The following is a 24,772-nucleotide window of genomic DNA, read 5'->3' on the forward strand; positions in this document are numbered from 1 at the left end:
GGTGCGTTTGAGCAGGACTAAGAATTCATTTTTTCGGGATACGGTGGTCGCATAAGATGTGTCTTAGATATCCTCAAAAATTAAATTAACGAGCAACAAATATTTTAGTGTAAGAACTGTTTGTATTTTAAACTTATTCTTGCGGTTTACTGCTTCCGGAGCGCGCTGCCATGTATGGCTACACACACACAGAGTGGCGCGAAGTCCCGACTCCGAAAACAAGAGCCACGGCAACCTGCCAGTGCAGTGCGTGTGTTTCGTAAATAAATATTCGGCCACAATTCGCCTCGACAGCGCCAGCACTGCGCCAGCAGCCAAGAAGCTTACTAAACAAACACCGACGCCGGCAGGCACACACCTGCCCTATTCGCCAGAGATAATAGAGGTGACAATCATAGAGTAATTTTGGAAAAACACGTCCGGAGTGCCTCTCCGTAGGTCACCGACCACCTGCTAAAATAAACATCCAAACTTTATCGGAGACGGAAGGAAACGTCTTCAGCGCGACTTAGCATTTATTGTCGGGAAATTGAAAACGTTGGTTCTAAATAGGGATAAATGGGAATTCCTAATTCCTTTTCTTTCAGGACGATACATTTCCAGGCAGAACCTAGAATTAAACTGCACGGTCCGATAATGAAATTCCTGAACGCGAGAGGTTGAGCGTGTGAGAGCAGGCAGACCTGCAGAGAGGCCTGCAGGCAGGAAGGCGCTCCGGGACGTCACTTGAAAAGGTGTTGAACCCTGGCAGGCTGCCGGAGGAGGAACCATGAAGATGTCAGCACGCCACGGCACGGCCACACGGCACGGCCCCTTGAAAAGGACCGCCGCCATTTTAAAAGCTCTCAACAACACATCTCCAAAGGATCTCCGGGCCGAAGGCAGCCGAGGGGCATTAGGGGCCGAGGCTGGGGCCGGACAGACCGAGCAGCCAACCAGGACAGTGCCAGGCGGCCAGACCGAGCCGGCGGCCAGCTTCAGCCAGCCTGCATGGACGGACCTAGCAACAATAACAGGTGCGGGCCCCAGACGGGCCCCAGATCGAGTTGAGGCACGCTGGTGCTGGAATGATTCAGGTCCACGGAAAAATACTACGAGAGGGGAAAACGGGCAGTTGAGGGCAGAAGTCTATAGGGCGAAAGTGGTTGAGCAATCCGGTTTGGGTCCGAATTAGAAGATTGCCTGCTCTAATCTCTCCTCAGAAGCAGCCTTATCGGCATTTGCTATCTATCAAGGAGTTAGTTCCTCGAATCCGACGCAAAGATGCGCGCAAAACGTGAAATAACAAAACAGACTATCAGCCTTGTGCCGTGTGCAGCCTTTCCAAAATTCGGACAGACCAATATAGTAACGGATCTCTGGCATACCTGCCCTGAATCTGATCACAGCTTCATGACTAGGCAGAAAGCCCGGATTGCAGAGAAAAGCGGTCCAGACAAAAGGCTGGACAGCAAACTCCATATTTCACTGGAAAGCCTCGTTCCAAATGAACACACACACACTCACACACTCCCGCGCGCACACACATCCCGAGTCATTTATCACAGGCATTCTGGTTATGACAATCCATACCTTGGTCACGATGGACTAGGGGGGTGAGCCACGCAGGCCGTCCCGTCATGAAATTGCCCTTTTTTCCCGGACACCTTCCCCGCGAAGAAAAGACATTTTAAGCAGAACCCGGAAAGACTAGAAATATATTTCAACATACTGGTGGCGGTGAACGTTAACAACAAAACAAAAACAAGAAAACACTATTTTGAAGAAAAATCTATTCTTTGTTCTTTACACGAGCGCCAAACTACAGCACGACCGCGAAGGAGGCAATTTCCTGGCCGTGACAAAGAAAAGTATTTGGAGATGTCGGGTCACAGTCTGGGTACCACGCGGGGGCCTACCACGGCCTGGCCCTGCCACTGCCTGCCTAGCGCCACGCACAGTCGAGCACAACAACGCGAACCGTCACTAAAGCGTTCTGCAGGATCTAGTCTTCCTACCCCTACCCTGCCCCGCTTCCTGCTCGAACCGATTCTGCTTCAATGCGATCATTCAACTGCACCTGTCGGGACCACCAACAAAAAAAGGCGGGGAAACTCCTTTTTCCGTTAAAAAAGAAGCGTTAACGTAAATTGCTTTAATTGCATAAAGGCAAATCCAAGTTTCTTTACGTTGCGGATTTCTTTGTAGGCTGAGCTCTTTCTTCTCCCGAAAAACTTTGGAAATGAACACATTACTCCGAAAACCTAAGCGAGGTTTAAAGCTGGCTGACACCTTAATGCGTCTTGTACTTTTCGATGTGTTTTTAAGTAAGGGTATATCTGCTAAAAAGTGGTTTCTGGAGCAACTCTTTTGGGTCCATGATACATCATCGCCCCCAAGGCGTTTAGCCATAACAGGGTGCGTGGTCCTGCGTGAGTCTCGAAGCACGGCGGCGTCCCAGCCACACCGGCTCAACGTGTTCGCACATAGACTAGGTCAAACTTGCACATCACCTCCAGGGGTCGATGCACTGGGCCGTCTAGCGTGCGTCTAGGCCACCTGTTAGCCAAAGGGTTTCCCTCAAAACTCTGCCAAGTTGTCATGACGCTGCGGGGCAGGCATGACACCACAACATCTGCCCTGCTGGCCGATGCCTGGCGGTGCCTGCCTGGCCCAGGCACTGGGTGACTGGCTGCACAGTGTCCGAGTAAACATCTCAATTTCATCGCCGGACATTAAGGTCCGACACAAACAAGTCTGCTTGTCAGGTGTAAACGCCGGGGAGGCGCCGACTCTAAACACGACTCTCTGCTGTAGACAAAGCGTCGTGACGATGGGCTAGTTAGGGACGGACGCGGCTTCTATCGTTTCGACAAACATGGAGGAACACCGTGAGACTTTAGGACGACTGCCAAATGAAACACGCATCCAAAAAAGGCGTAATCTTCAACCAAGACAAACTTTTGGGAAACAAATTAATTTAATAGAGTTAATTTATCCCACGGAGATGATCAACTGATTTGGGCGCGAGTTCAACAAAATTTTCATGACGCGTCAACAGCTTTGAAAAGATCCGGAATCCGAACAGAGACCAACAGAGCCCGCAACTCGCTCGTCGCGGCAAACATGGGCGTGTTTTGAAACGCCGCGTCGAATGGCGCATCGAATGCCAGAAAGCCATGTTGGGCCTCACCTCGTATTCCAAACACGGCCCCGGTTGCCACGGTCCTAAATCCCCCGAGCCCGAGGGCCCAGGGCCCAGCACTGGGCAAGGCACTGGGGCGGAGCGTCCCCGGGGACCGCGTCGGACCGGGACGCGCCATCCCGGATTCAGGTAATGCTCGCCTCGAATAAAAGTCCCTCTCGCCATTCATCATATTTTGACAGAAATGTCATTAGCCGGGCTTATCACGGAAGGGACGTGGAGAAGGACTCCGCCGGGGATCGGAGCGCGGAGCCTCGGCGGAGCCGCGCGCAGCCAGTCCAGAGACGGCGTCGGGGAAGGCCTCGGAGCCCATGGGGTCCGACGGACGGGGTCCGACGGGGTCCCTCGGGATTGGGATCAGCCATAGACCGCTTTCTATACCATTGATCTTGCTGTCGGCCCTGTTTTCAAACGCTGTGCAGGCAGTGCCAGTCATGGCGCGCCAGGGGTGGAAGCACGACGAGAGGAGGAAAGAAGCGCGTGGAAGAGGAGAAGCAGAAGAGGAAATGAAATGAAAGCAGACGAGTAAAGGAAGATAAAGAAGAGGGACGAGGAAAGAGGAAAAAGTAGGGGAGAGAGAGAGTAGTCAGTATTTGATAAAAGAGGAATAGTACACAAAACTCTCAAAAAGAAGGTCGAATAGAATGCTTCACGAAGATTTCGGATTGTCGCAAGAGGTCGCAAGGACCAATTTCCGAGGCAAAATCAACAGGAAACACGAAAAGGAACGACTGAAACGGAATGACGCGGATCCACGAGACAAGGGGCATCCCTTGGCGGATGCAAATCAAGGCGCAGCGCTCTTTGCCTTGTCACCGACTCTTCACGGCGGACAGGTGCGACGCGAATAGTGTGCTTTCGAGTGTTTTCGTCGCGCGCGCGCGCGAGAGAGAGAAAGAGAGAGAGAGAGAGAGAGAGAGAGAGAGAGAGAGAGAGAGAGAGAGAGAGAGAGAGAGAGAGAGAGAGAGAGAGAGAGAGAGAGAGAGCCTGATAGAGAGATTTGCAGTGCCCGCAATGCCCCTGTCGATTCCACAGTGTCTGTCGCGACTGTCGAATCCGCGCCGCGTCTCTGCCAGTCTCTTGTCGCGGCCCGACGGCACGGGGCGACGCAAGCGACGCAAAGACGGCGAGGCACCGGATTGGCCGTCCTCAGAGAGACGCGCTTCCAGCCGCCCCCCGCAACGCTGTGCCCCGCGCGCCAGCCCGCCAGCCCGCCAGCCCGCCAGGCACCAATCCGAGGCGGCGGCCCGACAGGCCGACGGACAGGCCGACGGACAGACACACGGACCGGACGGCGGGAGAGTGGCGCGGCCTCCCCTTCCCTTTTGAACCGGAAGATTGATGGTGCCTTCGTACATTTTACTTCAATGATACCGGGGAGGGCCTGCAGGCCTTGGGGCTGGGGCGAAGGAAGGGGCGATGAAAAATACATCCCCCGTCGGGGGGGGCGGCGCGGCCTGGCTCGGCCTCGGCCTGCTCAGAGAGGCCTGCCTGTCGAGAATCGAAATTATTCGAGCCGAATCGAAAAAGGAGAGGGGAGGGGCGAGGCGGATGAAATAATCCAATTCAACGAGCCCGCATTCGCTTGCATTGCCAACCCCGATCCACTGACACCACGTGGCCACTTTCTCATACAAATAAAATAAAGATTACATTTTCGAAATGGCCGCCAGGTTATGGCTTCACTTGCAGTGAGGGTACATTCCCGCGCCGGCGCGATGGCGGGGCGCCGCGGGGCGCCGATGAACGCGTGCGATATCGCCCGCCAATCAACAACAACAACAACAACAACAACAACAAGAGAACGCGGCGCCCTATCGAAATCATTACCCGATTAACGAGCATGCAGCCCCGACCAGGATTTCAATTTCAGACTGGCAGTGGCGTGTCCGGCCGGCCTGCAGCAGGGCTGCCAACATGATGCAAAACCGACCCTCACGAACAGTCTAGAAGCTCCTGGAGGTACATTTCGAACAGTGTTTTCGCCTCTCTCTCTCTCTCTCTCTCTCTCTCTCTCTCTCTCTCTCTCTCTCTCTCTCTCTCTCTCTCTCTCTCTCTCTCTCTCTCTCTCTCTCTCTCTCTCTGTCTCGCACACGGGGCGTGGGGGTGCGAGGGAGACGGCGACAAGGCCGTGCTTACGGTGTGCTTGCGCGCGGCCCCGCGGCCCGATAGAGTGGCGTGGCGGCGTCGTCGGCGCGGCCCGCCTTGCTGCCTGCTCGTTGTCGGGGTTCTGATTGGCTCGCCGCGGCTCGGCCGCGCCGTTCAAATCAAAGAGCCATAAGGCTACTGGAGGGGAAGCGGCAGTCGCTCTGTCTCTCTCGCACCCGTGCGGCGCGGCCTGGCGCGGCCCGCGAGTGCGAGAGAGACAGAGCGACGAAAGCCTGCGCATGCTGCCGCGCTCCGCGGCTCCGCGCACCGCCAAGTCGCCACACAATGTCCTCATCACGGGGCCATTCAGGGAGGCCGGCGCAGGCAGCCAGCAGCCAGGCGGCAGCCAGGCGGCAGCCACCGCACTGACATTTCAATCCGGCCAAACGTGATAATACGGCGGGGCGTTTTTAAAAGGCAGGCCGGCCAACTAAGGGGGGACTCGACAAACACAAAGCCAACCTGGGCGCGCGGCGGCAAGGCAGCGCGCCGGGTTGCGACTACCCTTCCACTGTAAGTCTGCAGTGCAGAACGTGCAGTGCAGAATCGGCACCGCGGATGTGGCCTGCTCGGACGCCTTGCGCCACACTCGGCATGAAGGGCCGCGGCAGTACTCCACGCGCAAGGACCCGATCCCGGCGCGGGGTACCGCCGTTGCTCGCACGTACCTGTCTCGCTGTCCACGGTGTAGGGCAGGCCGGCCCAGGGGTCCAGCTCGTCGTCGCTGTCCTGCCGCTCCTTCTTGCACACCACCTCCGCGGGGCAGCCATCCTGGGGGCGGAAGCGAGCGGTGTTCAATGGGTTGCCTGCTGGCCGGGCGCAGCACAGTGGGCCAGAAGGCCGGCGGAGGCGGACAAAACTCTAGACGCGTTTTGAGCTCTAGAGTAGCTAAACAGGCCTCGAACCGAACGAGTGACCCCACCAATGGATTCCTCGTTCGGAGAGCAATCCATTGGTGGGGTCACACGTTCGGTTCGAGCCCCATTTAGCGACTCTGGAGCTCAAAACGCGTCTGGCCCACTGTGCGCAGCGCGCAGAGCCCGCGGCCGGCGATACTCCGCGCGCGCAGAGACGCTCAGCCACTCACCTTGCCCGGTTCCGGCGCGTTCAGCTCGTTCAGGATCTTGATCTTCTCGAGCTCGTCGCTGGTGCCGCTCTGCGACGCCGAGGGCTCCGGCGACGAGTCATTGGAGGCCGAGTGCTTCTCCGCGACCGGACTGTTGATGTTGTTGTTATTGTTGTTGTGGTTGTAGTACTCGAGCGAGAAGCCCAAGTCCACGTCCTGCTTCCACAGGACCTCGATCAGGTCCATGTCCTGCAAAAACAAGAATCAATGGTTGTAAACGCGGGAACGTTTTTTTTTTCGGTACAGAGGTGTGAGCAGCGTCGTTGGCTGCGGCCGCCTCGTCTAGCCTCGCCCAAGGCGGTGCGGTCAGTGTGGTCAATGCAGCGAGAGCGGCGCCATGGAACTGCGGAACACAGTGGAACACACCCCGGACAGACGCAACGCCCGCTATGGCAAAACAGACCGGTACAATCCAAAAAATAATAAAACAAAAAATACGTTTTTTTTAGGGGTTCCGACGAAGGAGGACCCCTATTGCCCGGGGCCGCTCAGAATTCTTCTTCTACGGACCCCCCAGGATCAACATTTCGTTCCCGCCATATTAATCCTTATCATAATACAATAAAAAATCCAGAAAATCTAAAAAATTTATCGTGGAAATTTCGCGTAAACGACCAAAACATAAATTTGCAACAATCAAGCACCCTTATCCGTTCACATTTTCCAGAAACGTTTCGAAGAAAAAATGTGCCACTCCTCAAAACTAAACTTCCCGCCTCATCAAAGTGACAAAAACTGATCACTGTTCTAAGAAAATGATAAAAACATGAAGAAAAATTCTCGATAAAAACGTCCCACTGCCATTATACCAACTGTCAAAATTGAAAGTCCATCATAAAAAGAAATTAAAACGTGGTAAAATTCACAAATCCCAATGTTCACTCATTGTACACTGATAAAACATTTACACATAATTCAAATCTGTCCTTAGTAAAAACTTCACAGCAGAAAAGACAGAATAAATAAATTTTCCGCAGTTGGCAACAATTTTCCCGGCGTCTGCGCCCTTTCGAAAATCGCGAGGCTGAAAAAAACAAGTAGTCGCACATTGAAACTGCCTCTCCATTGTTGCTGAGGTTGGGTTGTTTGGCTTGCTTTTAAAGGCTGCGGTTCTCTCTCAGCCCCAAAATATAAAATTTACTCCCTTCTTCGTATTTCTAACTTCAAATCTTCTTTCATTAACTTACATTATTTCCACAACCGGAACACCGTGCAATGCGTAAGCATTGGAATTTTTTTGTTTAATGGCCCAGCTTTTTAACTACGTATACGTAGCAGTAAAGTAAATATCGTTTTCAATTGACTTTTAGAGGGTACACTGTACCGTGTTGATTTCAACCGCTTCCACCTGGTTTGCGGCGTTTCGGTAAATGAGCACAGGTGCGTCAAGACCACTGCCGACGGCACACTGTGAGAAAAAAGTACGGAAAGAGTACGGAACATGTCTGGTCAATAATTTGCCTCGGAACGTCCGTACTAGCCAACTACGAAACGTTCCGTACTTTTTTCCGTACCCATTTACATGGGTTCATATGGAGCAAGTTTCTCCGTGCCTCCGTACTATATTTTTCTGTACCATTTCCGTACAAAAGTACGGATTTTTTTTACAGTGCACAATTCACACACACACTGACAGACACACATTCTCTTCGACAGTCGGGTCGCGCAGGGCGTGGTGGCGAGGGGCGGGACCGCCCCAGGCTGGACGGGCCTGACGGGGGCGAGCGGACAACGCCACGAGAAAATGACATCAGTGCTACTTTTAGACCTTCCCGGAGAATGACATCAACGGGCCGCTTTAAGCTAGCCCGTGTTTGCGGAGGGCGGCCGGGCTGCGGGACGGCCCCGGACAGATTAGCAGATGAGCGGCAAGTGATAACCAAGTGATAGCAGCGCGCCTCAGGGCCTCGGTGACGTGACGCCGGCTCTAGGTCTAGTGCCCCCCCGGGGGGGGGGGGGGGGCACCGCGACGACCTGTCCGGGCCCACCACATGACCCCCTCCACCGGTAAGGTCTGCTGCACTCACTGCGTGCACCGAGTGCAGGGCGTGCAGGGCACACTGTTGCATGCTGTTTGCCGCGGGGACGCCCCGCCGAGGGAATCCCCCTCGACTTCGCAGAAAACGCCGCCCTTTACGGAGACGGCCGGGCAGGGCCGGACCAAGGGCCGCACCCCAAAAAAATGACTTCTTGGATCAAAAAAAATTTAACTTTTCTTGGCTTTTGCAAAAAATTTTTCTTAATCCAATTTTTTTTTCTTGAATAAAGAAAAATTTTCTAGTGTCAAGATTATTTTTCTTACAAAAACCAAGAAAACCAAAAAATCAAGAAACCATTTTTTTGGGGTGCGGACCAGGCTGGCCAACGTTACGAAAAGTAAGCACGTGTTGCTCTGCTCTAACCAGGGACAATTAGTATCGCCCTGCCGTCGCACGCCCTCCCCAGTCCGTTTTCCCGCCGTTTTCCTTCAACTTGAAATTTACGCGCGGTCAGCATGTTAGTGTGCGTATATGTTGGCAGAACTCGCTGGAAAGCACAGCAGCGGACATGCCGCGAAAAACAAATAAGTTGTTTTGTTTTCTAGCCCCGCCCGCAGGCCAGTGGGTTACACACTGCAAACCGACGAGTGAGGCCGTCAGGCCGCGCCGTGTTGCCCTCTCCCAGCGAGGAGAAAGGGGAGGCCCGCCGCCCTGGCGAGCTGGCAGGCAGAGCTTCGCCGCCCACAATCGTGGGACAACAAAGTTGCGGAATTCGTACGAATGAATCCGTGCCGGGTGCAGGGGCGGCCGCTTCCCCTTGGCGTCGACGTGGAACGCGTGTCCGACAGACGCGTCGCGTTATCTCTCGGTGGACACGACCACGGTGACGCAGATGAGAGTGACCGTCCACCCCGCGGGCCAGGCTCGTGGGCCTCGTGTGAGGCTCACTAGGCCAGGGCGGCCGCGGCCAGCGCCACAGCGTGGACGTTGCGCCCGTGGGGGACACGCCGGGGACGGCAGCACTGCCAACACGACGTTTCCGCGAAGCGGCTGGGTTGATGGCGATACCAGAAACACCGGCCGAGTTGATGGCGATTCTAGAGAAACGGCCCAAAACGGCGTCACGACCCGAAGTTGGCGACAGTGTAGGTGCAGTGCACCGCCGCGAGCTCGGTGCTGTAGCACCACCCCGCGGCGAGAGTGCGCGGCCCTGGCGTGGCCTTGACGCCAAGGCGTCGCGGTGCCACCCAGTGTGCCACCCAGGCACGCGCAGTGATCCGCCCTGCTCGCGGACGTCACATGGCGGCACGTCACGGCCAAGGCCTAAGAGCGACACAAACGCCCAAAACGTGTGCACCCGACCCGATCCGCCCTCCACGGCACATCTCCAACAGCCCCGCACGCACACTGTTGTTTCATCACTACACGGCCGCACTGAGTGAGGGTCACACCGATGACACTTTGACAACACGTCCAACGTGCGTCGAGTTGCATTGGCAGAGAGTCCAACGTGGACTCGAAGGCGCCACCAGCAGGGAGGAGCAGCGGTGGTAATCCAAAAGAGCAGGGCGACGATGCTTCCACGCAGCACTGGGTAAAAGGGGGGGGGGGGGGGTCACGCCGGTGGGGGCGTAAGGACCCTCTCTCTCTCTCTCTCTCTCTCTCTCACACACACACACACACGCACGCACACACACCTGGAAGCCCGGCCCGGCAATGGCCCGCACACTCATGGCACCCCGATGCGCACGGGGACGTCAACGACACGTCTACTACACTGTATAAACACGGTTACACGCGGCGTATCCGCGGCGGCCTGTGCGTTTGCGAGTCTTGTAGCGGCCGGGCCGGTAGCGCCAGCCGATGCACACCGTTCACTGGGGAGACGCGACACCGCGCGCACACCGGGGCCCCGAACGGCCGCCCCGCCCCGCCCCGCCCCGCCGATAGGGCCAAGTTAGTCCGGGCCAGTCCGACAGATAGGGCGCCAGCGGCGACAGCGTCTCTGTCTCTGTCTCACACACACTCACACACACGCACACACACGCACACACACACACACACACACTCACGCACACACACACACACTCACACCATGCGCACACACTTCACGCACACGTGGGCAAAGCGCGCAGACCGCCGTAGGATTCGTTCAAACGAGCAGTCAAGTCAGTCGTGCGACGCCGTGCCAACCCTTTATCGGTCCGTACGCAATCTCGCTAAACTTAAAAAAATTATTAATAATAATAATAATTCCGTTGCGGGACAGTCACAAATTTGTCATATCGATGGTGGTCACCTACGATTAGAGTACTATATTTTGCAGATAAATGAAAAATAAATACTTGAATCCTCCTGCTTCGTGACACCACATTTATTTCAATGCTAATATTAATGTAATGTAATTAATGTAATATTAATAATGCTAAATATTCAAGCTAACTTTAATGGGGCAGCTTGTCTGCTAAGCACACAGCTGTGCTGCCATGCCATGTGCACGAAAGCGATTTCTGCGAAGAACAACGCACGCACACCAGACTTTTAGAAACACACACAAAAAAAAGCGGAGTTGTTAGTTTTTCCGAAGAGGGTATAAGGTACTACACACGCGCGCGCTGTGTGCATAGGTGTGGGTAAAACAAAGGTAACTAGACAGACTTCTGCCAGAAAAGAGAGGCAATTGTAAAAATGTGCGAGTTAAGGATCATTTTTCAAATCAAATACGTAAGCCCGTTTTTTGTTATTTTTGGCATTAAATCGATTTTTTTTACTCTTGAGCAAATTGGAGTTTTGAGGAAAAATTTTCTTCGCCACACCCGTTGTCCCTCGTTCTAGTACACCTAGTACCTTTGCGCCGAATTTCGTTCGAGTGAACCGAAACACGAAGTTATGAGTGTTTTCTTATCGTTGCACGACGACGGCGGCCGGCCCGACCGGCGTTGTCTAGTGAAATATAGAACGTGTGGCAGTCAAAGTGAATCAATAAGCGGCTTGCAGCACGTGGCGACAAATAGAGTCAAATATCACCGTTTATTCAACCGTCGGGCGCCAAGCACCGAGCTATCTATCCATCTGTTAATATCAAAATAATCTATCTATCCATCCATCCAGGTGCGGGTCGTCTGGAGACGCTGCAGTGCGAGGAGGACCAGGCGGGATGGAACCACGGGCACCACGGGGCACCGCGCGGGGAACCGGGGCTGTTTTTGATTAATGATCGCTTCAATTCCTGCAAATCATGCACCGCCCTCCAACAATGCATTGCATGTGTTCGGACGACGACGAGGCGGCGGAGCGGCGGCGCGGAGAGGGATGGTGCCGTGGTGCCCGGACCCGGACGGCAACGTCTAGCGCGTCTAGCACACTCAAATTCTCCAAATAAGCCGCGCGCCGCGCTGCATTGGTCTCGGCCACGGACCGCGCGGAGAGAGAGAGAGAGAGAGAGAGAGAGAGAGAGAGAGAGAGAGAGAGAGAGAGAGAGAGAGAGAGAGAGAGAGAGAGAGAGAGAGAGAGAGAGAGAGAGCACGAAGACGAAGTGGAGAGAGCGAGCGAGACGGCACGACATCCTGGACATCCTTCCGGAGAAGGCATTTGAGTCAACAACAGCGGTAATGACACACGATGAAGACGTCCTGCACGGCGGCGGCAGGGACGCGGCAGGGACGCGGCAGGGACGCGGCAGGGACGCACACATCGGCGAGGGTCCTGGAGGACCCCCAGCCGGCCAAAAAGCTGGACATGCACGCCATCTCGCCGCCTTCGTAATATCTATCCCCTTCGGGGCGAGTCGCCCGGGGGAGGGGGAGGGAGGGGGAGGGGCGCAACACGATCGACCATGGGAAAGAATCATGGATCCAGAGCCCTGCAGGGGTGGGGGAGTAAATTGAGGGGAAGGGAGACATACACCATTAATCACTCCAGGGGGTGCGGTGGGAGGGGAGGGGTGGCGGGGCCAGGCGGGGCGTGGCTCGCCAGCCAATTGGGCAGCCAGCCGCCCCCCTCCACCGCGCCGCCGCGCCACGGCGCCCCCACCCCGGGCCCTCTCATTACAGCCAGGGACCGGCCCTCAATGGCCTCCGCCGGGACCAAGTCGCCGTCCCTCTCGCACTCACGGAGCGTGCCGTGGAGGTGCGAGAGAGACAGGGCGACGAACGCACTGTTGGGAGTCCAGGACGGGGTCCGTCAGGGAACCAAGGCAGTCCAAGAGCAAGGTCAAGGGCGCGGGGGCCGTCCGTAAGCCGGCGAAGCCGCAGGGGGCGTCCAACGCACTTTCGGAGTCCAGGACGGGGTCCGTCGGGGAACCAAGGGAGTCCGAGAGCAAGGTCAGGGGCGCGGGGGCCGTCCGTAAGCCGGCGAAGCCGCAGGGGGCGTCCAACGCACTTTCGGAGTCCAGGACGGGGTCCGTCGGGGAACCAAGGGAGTCCGGGAGCAAGGTCAAGGGCGCGGGGGCCGTCCGTAAGCTGGCGAAGCCGCAGGGGCCGTCCACAAACCCACTCGACGTTCGGGAAGATTCCCCGGCCGAGAGAGCAACAGTACTATCGCCCTGCCGAGCGGTCACTCGGCCAGCGACCAGTGTGACATCCTGGTTCATTTCGTGTTTCTATCTTATCGTCATCGGACGCGACAAGTTGATGCCAACAAATCCCCAACCCTCCAACTGGCAAAACTGGACGAGCGTCACGCACACTCACACCGGCCACAGACAGGCAAATTGCAAGTGTCCCGCCGGCCGAGTCAGACACGCAGTTCGAAGGCAGCCTAACCTAACAAAACCCATTCACAGAAACAAGCCGTCGCGGCTTTTACGTATATGATTTCCTCTTTTTTCCCGCTCTCTGTCCGTCCTGTTTCCGCTAATGATGCACAATATTGACGCCGACACCAGCAAGGGGACCAAAGGGGCACCAAAGGCACCTTTTGCCTTTCTTTGTTCCAGGCCCGACTCACAATGGGCATCCCTACACGTCCCGCACATGACAAGATTATGACGAGAGATAGAGCCTCCAGAGGCTCGTCCCTGTCTGTCCGTCTGTCTGTCCGTCTGTCCGCCCGTCCGTGTTCCCGGAGGGTGGAGTGGGCGTCGGCAGGTGGGGCGCCCTGGCCTTACAACACGTTGACAAATGATGTGGTGAACAGAGACAACCCTTCTCTCACGGTCTTTCTCGCTCTCTTACACACACGCACGCAGACACACACAGACACACACGGCGTGACAAATGGTTCGCGGAGGCAGTGGTTGCGGATCAGTGCAGCTCACTATCAAAGGGGCATAAACAGGCGACAAGTACACCGCGAAAGGAGCGGCCGAGAGTTATTTCGCAGGGCGAAACAATGACAAAACAAGAATGGCGATATAAAAGCGCGGCGACTGGTCGGCCGACACCCTTCGAGCACCTGCTCACCGGCGCCAGGCGCACTTCGCTCACATCGTCGCCCCGTCCCTCTCGCTCTCGCGGCGCGTCCCGTCAGGGCGCGAGAGAGACGGGGCGACGAAAGCGCGACTCTTGAATCAGCCCGCGCGCCGCCTATCTGTTCGAGTGGCCGGCTGCAGTGGAGTGACCACCGCCCGGACGGTTCGGCCGGGTTCGGCCCGGCCGGACTCACAACGGCGTAACGGCACGGCGACGCGCCGCCGCTGCGAGGTTGTTGTTTCACGACACTGTGACGCGGAATAAAGTTTTTGCACTCGTGATATGCGCCGCGTCGCCATTGTGCGTATTGCCCGGCAGGCGTGGCGTGCCTCCAGATATTGCGACGACTAAGAGACTCAAGACTCATCAAGAGCCCAACCCTCACTGCGTCAACAAAGATGAAGTAAACAGAGCACCTTGCTAGCACGGGAGCCGCATTTAGCCCAGCGGTTCCCAACCTTGGGGTCGCGAAAAAATTTCGAAGGGTCGCGGCGAGGTGGTTGGGGTCGCCTGGGGTCGCGACTGTTTCCCGGCTGGCAGAATTGTTCAAAACGGTCGAAAATGCCTTTGAAAACTCGAGTTTTAGGCCGACTTTAAGCAGCAACTGCGCCTGATCCGAGGCGGTATTTCGTCCTCCCTCAGCGGGCATTTGGTCTTTGGACCTTCCTTTAGCATGCCTTTGTTACGGAGTGCGATTATCGGCCTTAGTTTGGTAGCAGTATTGTCTCAAAGTTGATGAAAACAGTATAAAATGCCTTTGAATGCCATTTTGATCCACTTTGAGACAATACTGCTACCAAACTAAGGCCGATAATCGCACTCCGTAACAAAGGCATGCTAAAGGAAGGTCCAAAGACCAAATGCCCGTTGAGGGAGGACGAAATACCGCCTCGGATCAGACGCAAAGGCTGCTTAAAGTCGGCCCAAAACGCGATTTTTCAAAGACATTTGTGGCCGTTTTGATCAACTTTGTGGCAATACTGCTCCCAAACTAAGGTGGATTATCGCACTTTTTATCAAAGGCATGCTAAAGGAGGGGTCACGAAATCTTTCCTGGGGGTCGCGGAAATTTGTATCAAATTTGGGGTCGCGAACCGAAAAAGGTTGGGAACCGCTGATTTAGCCGATGGTCCACGGGGAAGTAGTACGGGAGTCTGTTGTCGAAAGCGGGCACTCCCTTGTCTAAAGAAAAGCCAGTCGGCGAATCATCATAATGTGAAATAATGGTTGTAAACGGGAGTGTCTAGCAGTGCAGGCGCCCCCCGCGCCCCCCGCTGGGAGGGCCGACGGGCCGACAGCGCGACCGGAGTCATCCACACACGATTCCTCAACCTGCAGGCCGATTCCCGAAGCATCGCTCTGTCTCTCTCGCACTCACGGGGCGCTCCCACGAGTGCGAGAGAGACAGAGCGACGCGGCTGACCGGACCTGGCGGCGTCTTTAGTCCTCTTTAGCCCCGCAGCGTTCAGATAAGCATAGACTCCTCGACTGACTTGGAGGCAGCCGAGAGGGAGGGAGGGAGGGAGGGGGAGAGAGAGAGAGAGAGAGAGAGAGAGAGAGAGAGAGAGAGAGAGAGAGAGAGAGAGAGAGAGAGAGGCCCGATTGGAAACGGCGACAATCACACAGAGCGAAGCACAGCGACGCGCGGAATTGATACAAAATTCAGCAGAATGGAGGGGGAGATAGATGGATAGACACCGTAATCGGCACATAGTGTTGATTAGATTCTCTCGGGGGTCGATGCTCTCTCTCTCTCTCTCTCTCTCTTCTCTCTCTCTCTTCTCTTTTCTTCTCTCTTTCTCTCTCTCCTCTTTCTCTCTTCTCTCTTTCTCTCTTCTCTCTTTCTCTCTCTTCTCTCTTTCTCTCTCTTCTCTCTTTCTCTCTTTCTCTCTTTCTCTCTTTCTCTCTTTCTCTCTTTCTCTCTTTCTCTCTTTCTCTCTTTCTCTCTTTCTCTCTTTCTCTCTTTCTCTCTTTCTCTCTTTCTCTCTTTCTCTCTTTCTCTCTTTCTCTTTCTTCTCTCTTTCTCTTTCTTCTCTCTTTCTCTCTCTTTCTCTCTCTCTCTCTCTCTCTCTCTCTCTCTCCTTTCCCTTGCTCGCCCACAATCACAGCAATCAGCCCGTCATCTCGGACGATGGTCGAACGGATGAAACGTGGCTGGCCGGCGGCCGGTCACATCAAAGCAGCGGCCCGGCCCGGCCACGCCGAGTGACGTCGGGGACGTCGGCGTGATGGCGGCCGGACATACCCCGCGCCGGGCGGGCCTGGCCCGGCCGCGCCTGGAGTATCCGCACGGCGATACCCCGCGCGGCGCCAAGGCCGTGGCTCCACGCGCCATCCAGGCAGCTCAGCTAGTCGAACGGCAAGGTGGTCGACCCACTCGACGGGCCCCGGTCGCCCGGACTAAGTCCGAGCACGACAAGTGTAGGGTACTCGCTGGGCACTCGGTGTACACCCACCACTTTGCAGCACGCCGAGCCAGGCCGAGCACGCCAGAGTTGCCAACCGACCCGCGACAGGAGCGGCGGCACCGCGGCGGCACGGCCGGGGAACCAACCAACCCAAACCCACCTCAAGTCTCTCAAGTGGGCGCACGTGCGCGCCGCGGACTTCCCTGAAATACTGAACACCGGCGGAGCGAAAACAGCAAACTGTTCCTTGAAGCCGATACAAACGGGAAACTTGTCCACCATAATTAGAAGGTTTAAAATTTTTTATTAACGCCCATGCCAATTGGAGCTTCGATGACATCATTTTCAAGTCATGAAAATGACGTCACCACTGTGTATTTTGCAGTGTTTCTGCGTGGAGTGTTGTCGACATAGGGGCTCCAGCGGGGTTCGACATCACCCAGCGTCTGGTGTTGGACTCTGGACCCTCCGTCCAGGACTCCGACCAACCTCGCGCCGAAAACTCGCGGGTTCTGGTGACGCGTGTCCATTCCTCCCAAACCTCGTCTCGTTGAACCTCCTGCAAAGCAGCGTCTTTTTATTACATAGTAGAGTCCCACGTCATGTCACAAGCGTCCGATTTCGTCATCCCGTGAGCATCAGCTCTCACCGTTTGGGCCGTGCAGACGCCAGAGGCTGCCACAGGCTCGCCAGTTTGTATCAGGTTGGCGAACCTGTTCCCAAGTGATCCGCCGCAGCTTCGCCGCGGCGCCTCGCTCTGCCGCAGGAAAACTTCCTGGAACGCTCTCGATGCTCGGTACTGCGGTACACGCGTACTCGGGCATGGCGCGTGGGTTTGTTTGGGACTTCTTTCATAACGCAGAGGACCAACTCACAAACTGCATTTCATCTCGCACTCATTAGCGGGGCCCCATTACTGTTATCTCGCGGCTCACACCCCAGTGCCCCCGCTCGCTGAACACGCTCGAACCGACGCCAAGGTTAGAGGCTTCACTGTGCTTCACTTTCCTCGGTTCCGGGCGCGCGGGTCCCGACGACGGAGTTTCCGGGTCCAGGACTCGCTCCAGACCGGAAGCTGCTTCCCTCGCCATGTCTTCCTCCAGCCAATCAGGCACACACCAACACACTCTTGAGGCTCTGGAAATGTGACCTAAGGCCACCAGTGGAGGTGAATTTGGCGGGGCCAGGCCGGATCTGCCCACTGTCACTGACAAGCCCGGTCGCGTCGCTTCCTCAGTCCGTCACTGCCACTGCGGTGTCACAGTGTCACCGCGGGGGTTGACCGGCAGACCCCTCCCCTCCACATCCACCACACTGACACACACACACACACACACGCACACCGAAGCCAAGCGCCACCCCAGCCAGTGCACTGCAAGCAGCGCCATGCGGCATGCCAGGCACGCCTACGTACGGGCAACGTCATGTCGCGGCTCGCGGTGCTGTGCGGTGCCGCCGGGGCCTCTTCCACATTGACACACTAATGGCTGGCGCGCGCGACCCCTGGCTGGGTGCCTCTATGGTGCCTCTAGGACCACTAGCGGCGACTTTGTGCGACAGCCGGGCCGCGGGGCCGCCAGCAGCCGGGGCCGGCCTGGGCCCCAGAGAGGTCGTGGAGTCGCATCGCGTGGAGGGGGCACACCGTCACGCCACGCCGCCAGGCCATGCCGCCAGGCCATGCCACAGGCCCGCCTCGCCGAGCCCGGTTTCGTTGCTTGCGTGTGACGACTGCCATCTGCCGTGCCTTCTGCGCCTCCAAGACCACGAGCCCGTCGGACGGGCGGGGCGCGGCGCGGCGGGGCTGGCCTAGCCTGGCCTAGCATGGCCAAGCGGCCCGAATCTTCAAACAACCACGTTCAGCGCGCTCTGGCGGTGGCGCCTGGCGCCGTGGCCGCGGCCACCGGGGGCCCCGGCGGGTAGAGAGCCTAGAAGTGTAGGGCTGTCCGAACCAAAGCGTCGTCTCTCTCTCTGTCGCACCAGTGCGGGACGCCCCACGAGTGCGAGAGAGACAGAGCGCCGGGGCCTCCACGTGGCGCCGCGACGCGGTCACCTGGCCGCCCGGCCGGCAGCACAAACAAGCCCCGGGGTCAAAGGTCCGCGCCCACACTGCCAAGCGACGCGCGGTCGGAAGGGCCGAATCTCGAGCGCGCTTGGATTGAACCGACGAGGCCGAAGGGCCGAGGACGACGGCGGCCTTCATCGGGGAAGGCCGGATTAGCGGCAAGGACCCAGAGGCGGGGAGTCTCGCCGACGCGTGCCGACGCTACCCCGCGACGCTGGCGGCAGCGCCGCGTGGCGCCCTCTGGCGGCGCGGCAGCGAAGCGAGCGAAGCACACCGCAGCGCCGCCGTCGCTACTCCGCGCGGCATGCGCAGCGCGTAACGCATGGGGACTTCCCGGGAAACGCCCATACAAAGTGGACGGGGCATCACGCAGCACCGCCCAGCACACTGGAAACGGAAAACAGCACGCAGCACGCCCGAGCCATGCCGCCATGCCCAGGCCGGCGACAACACGCGACAGACAAAAAGCGAGGCATCAGTCGGACCGAGTCCGGACACAGAGGGCATCCAATTATCTTATCTGCGCTCTGTCTCTCCTCCACTAATAGTATGTACTCGAAGCCTCGCCGCCGCTGCGCGCTGCGCCACGCCCTGCCCGCTCCACCTGTGGTCAACGCCGAGCTCCGCGGCGGAGCACACGAGGGCTTATCTCGGCCCAGCACACTGATTCCGAGGGTCGTCTGTCTCACTTCCATGCGTTGAGGCGTCCCAGCCAAAAAGGTGCGACGGAGACAGAGCGACGAAAGCGACTCTCAGTGTACCGGGCACGCATTTAAATCTCCCTGCGACTCGACTCGCCCTTTCCCCCTCAAGCACGAGACAGGCGAGCTGGCGGCGGTGCGAGCTAACACACTGCGAGGCCCTGGCGGGGCCGTTCTCTAGTGAGCCTCACACGAGAGAGAAAAAACAACGACACGCGCGCCTCGCGCCGCACACTTCTCCCAGAATCGCCGCTTTTAAAGTAAACAAGCGAGTGGCGAAGAAAGGGAAAGATTGATGAAAATGTTGCAGCGAGGTCGCGTCGTTAATACCGAATAATGGCAAATTGCACACAAGTGTGTTGCCCAGCCGGCCGGCCGGACGGCGGCGACACTCGCAGCCAGGCGACGGAACATCGAAAAAGAAAGAGGCGCTTCTGGCGGGACTCGAACCCACGACCCACGCGGTACGAGTGCAACGGAGCGTGCAGCCGCCCCCGTGCGGCAACCGTATGGGGCGCAGCAGTGCCAGCACACTGCGCAGCACTGTGCCAGCACGCAGCCCGCGCTCGGATCCGATCCCGGGTGTGAAATTGGCTGAGCATCATCGCGATCCTCGCCGCCCCTGGCCGGCCCACACTGCAAGGCCGCGCCCTATCAGCCACCCTGGTCGGCCTCGTCCACGCGGCCCGCGGGCAGAGCCGCAGGTGCGGCCTGCCTTTGTCTCACGAGAGAGAGGGAGAGAGGGAGAGAGACAGAGAGACAGAGACAGAGCGACTATTCGGTAGTAACCGGGACTAGTAACCGGCGACGGCGGAAAAAAAAGTGGCGGGTGGCGGGGCTCGAACCCGCGACTGGCTGTCCAGTCCAGCCGGCAGGCACTCTATCGATGGACAATTCGTATCGACCGGCAGGCCGACCGGACGGTCTGCACGGAGGGGCCGAGGGGCGGCCTTCGCTTGGCGTGCCTGCACTGCACGCAGCCTGCAGTCGCGCTGCAGTGTAGTCGCAGTCCGCGCGCACAGCGAGTGCATAACATGCTAATCCACGCTCATTCCTCGCCATAACAGTCACGGCCTCCGGCGACCAAAAAAAAATTGCGTTATTGGCATCTGCACGCGCGTCTTCCTTCCGACGTGCGAGTGTACCAACAGTCGTACACTGGGTTTTAAAACGCGTGGCGCCGGAAGGTATAGGCGACACGCAGGACGCTGCCCGCCGAAAAAAAGAAGAAAAATACTTCCTGGAGGCACGGCGCGCACAGTGCGCACGGCGGAACAGTCGTTTGATCCGACCTGCCACTCCGTCGTCGTGCCGTCGCCATGTGAGGCTTCGGAAACCGTCACCGGGAGGCCGTTTGATGCATTGTGCGCTGCACTTTCGCCCCCCCCCCTCTCCCCTCCAAGGCTGCTGCTGCACCGCGCTGCACGACGAGAAGGAGGAGGAGGAGAAGACGACGGAGACACAGAGGCCACCACGTCGTCCCCAATCACCACATGTCCGCACCAACCTGCCTGGACGAGGCTAGTTGCCTCCACGTCCAGCCAACGTCCTCTGCTGCACGCCAGAGTGCAAGTGTGTGGGCGTGTGTGTGTGTGAGTGTGTGTGCGTGTGTGTGTGCGTGTGAGGGGGCGTCACTGCCGCACGGTGTCGCACACGGCACTGCAACACGGCGCGGCAGGACGCCAAGCGGCGCCAAGCGCTTCCTGGTCACTGCACGTGGGAGTCCGGAGCTGGAACCGCACTGCTTTCGTCTCTCTCGCACTCACGGGGGCGCCCTGCAGGGCCGCAGCACAGTGGGCCGGAAGACCGGTGCAGGCGGCCAAAACTCTAGACGCGTTTTGAGCTCCAGAGTCGCTAAATGGGACTCGAACCGAACGTGTGACCCCACCCATGGATAGCTCTCCGAACGAGGAATCCATGGGTGGGGTCACACGTTCGGTTCGAGTCCCATTTAGCGACTCTGGAGCTCAAAACGCGCCTTGACTTTTGGCCGCCTCCACCAGTCTTCTGGCCCACTGTGCGCAGGGCTGCAGGGGTGCGAGAGAGACGGGGCGAAGTGCAGCCGTGACGGAGACAATGACAATGAGTGGCGCCTCTCTTTCGAGAATCGGTGGTCGTTACGCAACGCCCGCAATCGGGGCGATTCAGCACAACGAGGACGCCACCGCGGTGCCACACCGACGCAGGGACCGTTTTACAGTGCGGCCGCCACGCGTGCCGCGGCGCTGTTAGTCTAGTGCAGCGCCGGCCGGCCGCGTCCTGACAGTGTACGGACAAATGGCGCCGTCGCCACCAAAGCACCCGTCGGCGTGCTCGTCGCGGCACGGCCAGGGCACGGCCAGGGCACAGCGGCCCTGACCAACTTGTCTCCCGCGTCAAGTGCAGTGCGGCGGCGGTGGCGCGGCGGACGGATCGGGGGTGCGGGTGCAACCCCCTCCCCCTCCCCCCGGCCGCGCGCCGCCACGCCGCCAAGACCGCCAAGACGGACGGCCGCCGGGGCTGCTCGCGGCTCGTCAAGGGGCGGGGCGGCGCGGGGCGGCGCGGTGCAGAGTGGCAGAGGACGCGAAAACAAGCCGCCGGGACGACAGGCCGCCAAGACGGGGCATCCCCCGGGGCGGCGATCCGCAACGGGGTCGCGGTGCGCGCAGCACGCCGACGGCACGCGCAGCGCCAAGCCAGCGGTCAATATGGCCCGGCCGCGTATATTTAGCAGTGACCTGGCACCGCGCTGCACCAACGACGACGCGTGCCTCTTGGGGGCATGCACGCGCGCGCACACACACACGCACACACACACACGGGCGCGTGCCGCGCGGCCTCATCTAAATTTGCACGCCAGCGTGACCGCGAGGTCGTTGCACCGGGGCGGCCCTTGCGCTGTGCGTACGTTGGTGCCGCTGCGGCTGCACCACTGTAAGGACCTTGCCAACAGAGCCGAGGCAGCGCCGAGGCAGGAGCGGGCTTGACAGTGATACACAAACATCCTGGGGTCAGGGCCCCGGCGGCCCCGCCTCGGCCCCTGCAGCCCCTGCGCCACAAAGGAGCGGTCGCGGACGCCGACCTCTGAGGCGCCAGGGTGGCCAGTATGGCCAGTATGGCCAGTATGGCCAGTATGGCCAGGATGGCCCAGGAGGGCGCCTGGCAGGTAGGCAATGCGAGGCACCGGCGTAGGAAGGACTGCCTACCCGCCAGGCGCTCCAAAGGGGCCGGGTAGGCCGGCCCGCCGACCACGCCTGCTCGACGGGACGGCCCGCCCCGCAGTTCGCAGGCGCTCCTCCCTTCAGCGAGGAGGCTGGAGTCCTCAGCGCCATGTTGGCTAGGTTAGGGAGGGAAACGACTGTACCGCCGACCACGGCTGCAGTCTTGGTTCAGTCTCCAGTCGCTACAGCCTACCGTCGCTACAGCCTACAGTGCCGCGCCGCGGCGACGCCGGCGACGACTCGCGTCAATTTGGCCCACCGCCGCCGCGCCGCCGCGCCACGCAGGGGTCACCTTCCGAGGCCGCGACTCGACTCACCTGAGGAGGACAAGGAAAAACACAGTGAGGAATCGGGCAGACTAGAGTGCCGCCGGCCTGCCGGTCCTGCCGGGCCGCGCTGCCGGCTACTTCACTATGTATTCGCCGTGGCCGTCCTGGCCGGCCGGCCCCCCTCCCCTTTACGGAGTAGTAATCGCCCCCCTCCCCCTCCACTGTTTTCCGATAACCCTGCCCTTGCGACGGCCGACCTCTCGCGGCGAGCTAACACCGATCAATCATGGCACGGCGCGCCATCCTCGGTCCTGGCCGGCCTGGCGGAGCTCAACACGGCCGAGCTCGTCGCCGGCGTTGGCACCTACGCGTCAGCCCGCGTCAGGCTGCGTGAGCCGTGAGCCCACCCCCTCTCCTTTCGCCGGCCCGAAGGCCCAGAGGCCCAAACCAGCGGCCAAACAGTCGGCAAGCCAACCAGCCAGCCGAGCCGCGTTATGGCCGCGATGCTGAAATTTCTCCCGCCCGCCGCGGCGCGCCGCGGTCCCGGGACGCTGCACGCCGCCAAGCACGCCGCGCGGTTTTACGGGCTTCGCCGCGGGCTTCGCGGGCCGCAGTGGCGCGGCGCGGCGCCAGGTAAGCAGGGACGCCTGCAGGCTCATTCCCAGAGTCGTCGCTCCGTCTCTCTCGCTCCAAAGCGGGACGCCGCGTGAGTGCGAGAGAGACAGACGCGAAGGGAGGCAGGACGCGTCACCAGCGACGCCGCGACCTGCGGTGTGGCGCCTCGCCTTGCTCGCCGGGTTTGGGCTTTAGGCCCCTCGTCGCCAAGCGGGCGGGGCGGGCAGGCGCGGTCGGCCGGCGGTGCACAGTGGGCCAGAAGACCGGTGGAGGCGGCCAAAACCCCGGACGCGTTTTGAGCTCCAGAGTCGCTAAATGGGACTCGAACCGAACGTGTGACCCCACCATTGGATTGCTCTCCGAACGAGGAATCCATTGGTGGGGTCACACGTTCGGTTCGGGGCCTGTTTAGCGACTCTGGAGCTCAAAACGCATCTAGAGTTTTGGCCGCCTCCACCGGTCTTCTGGCCCACTGTGCGGTGGCGGTGTCACTGACATCGCCGCCAGACTAGCCCGGCCCGGCTCGGCCCGGCACGGCTCGGCTGAGCCCGGCCTCCGCCGTGCTCCGCTCGACTCGGCAGCTCGGCACCGGAATTGGGAACGTCGGACCCGCTAGCCCTGGCCCTGGCTAGCCCTTGCTCTGCGGGGCTCCGCGAGCCGAGAGGCGCCTAGCGAAGACCGGGAGGACGTCGCCGAGGAAAAATGGGCCGCGCCGCCGCGCTCTCCTGGGGGCCGTCCTGGGGCAGCCCGTCGAGGACCTGGCTCTCTGGGGCAGCCCGTCAAGGACCTGGCCCTCTCCGCAAGGTCGCCAAAGTGGTCGGGAGGAGGCGAAAAAAAGACGACTCGGCGACAGTCGATGCAAAGAGTTGCCAGCCGGATGGGTACACAGCGCCAGTATTTATAGCCGTGCGAATTGATGTGGGCAAGCCGGCAAGCGAGGCGACGGCGGCACGCCGCGGCACGCACGCCGGCAACGGGGCGTCGGCACCACGCTGTACACCGCGACGGCCAGGACGGCCAGGACGACCAGGACCCCCACCGCCCGAAACCGCCTCGATTCGCACTAGGACAAAGGGGAGGGGCAACGCGAGCCCAGCGGCCGGCACACCTTGAGCATGGCGCCGTGGCCGGCCACGTCGCGCTGCTGGTCTAGAAGTGCCTCTCCTTGGCCGGGACGCGGCCCCGCGTCCTTGGCGTCCTTGAGCGAGGCAGCGCGTCCATTACCCAGCTAGCGCCGCCGTGCCATCGGGGGTCGCCGATAATCCGAACCGTCTTTTATTATTTCCAGCGGCAATTAGGAAGAGGCTCGCCGTCACGCGACGCGGCGCAGCGGCACACGCGCGCGCACGTCACGCGTGACGGCCAGGACCGCGACCGGCGTGACGGCGAGCGAGTCCAGAGTCCGTCCGGAGCGACGCGGCCGACGCCGAGCACAACCTGTTCCTCCGGGCCGGCTCCGCGAAGCGCCTATGCGCGCCAAGCGGAAAAAAAAACTGGCACGGGGATTCGAACCCGGGCAGCCCGGGCCGGAGGGAGAGCAGGGCGACATGTTGGGGCAGTGCAGGCGCGGTGCAAGCCACTGCAAGCCACAGCCCAGCCGGTCCGAGGGATAATTACGTTAGCGGCCACTCGGCCTGGAAGCTGTCGGGAGCGCTCTCTCTCCCTCGCG

The 24,772-nt window shown here is 59.2% G+C and overlaps 1 protein-coding gene across 7 annotated transcripts in view; it reads right to left on the reverse strand.

Annotated features, from left to right (window-relative positions):
• LOC117647606 (segmentation protein cap'n'collar) overlaps positions 1 to 24,772 on the reverse strand; it is a 64,989-nt gene that overhangs the window by 29,270 nt on the left and 10,947 nt on the right. For 4 of the 7 annotated variants that reach the window (XM_034389449.1, XM_034389444.1, XM_034389447.1 and 1 more), the window contains exons 2-3: positions 6,420 to 6,647; positions 6,001 to 6,103 (exon numbers count right to left, since the gene is read on the reverse strand). In XM_034389449.1, coding sequence (XP_034245340.1) covers positions 6,001 to 6,103; positions 6,420 to 6,647 — 331 coding nt within the window. Of the gene's footprint in view, positions 1 to 6,000; positions 6,104 to 6,419; positions 6,648 to 10,134; positions 10,320 to 17,670; positions 17,823 to 22,536; positions 22,621 to 24,772 lie in introns of those variants that run through there. The other 3 variants (XM_034389450.1, XM_034389448.1, XM_034389446.1) reach the window with 3 other exon arrangements.

This window comes from Thrips palmi, unplaced genomic scaffold, assembly GCF_012932325.1.
Source record: "Thrips palmi isolate BJ-2018 unplaced genomic scaffold, TpBJ-2018v1 HiC_scaffold_2, whole genome shotgun sequence".
Taxonomy (NCBI): Eukaryota; Metazoa; Arthropoda; class Insecta; order Thysanoptera; family Thripidae; genus Thrips; species Thrips palmi.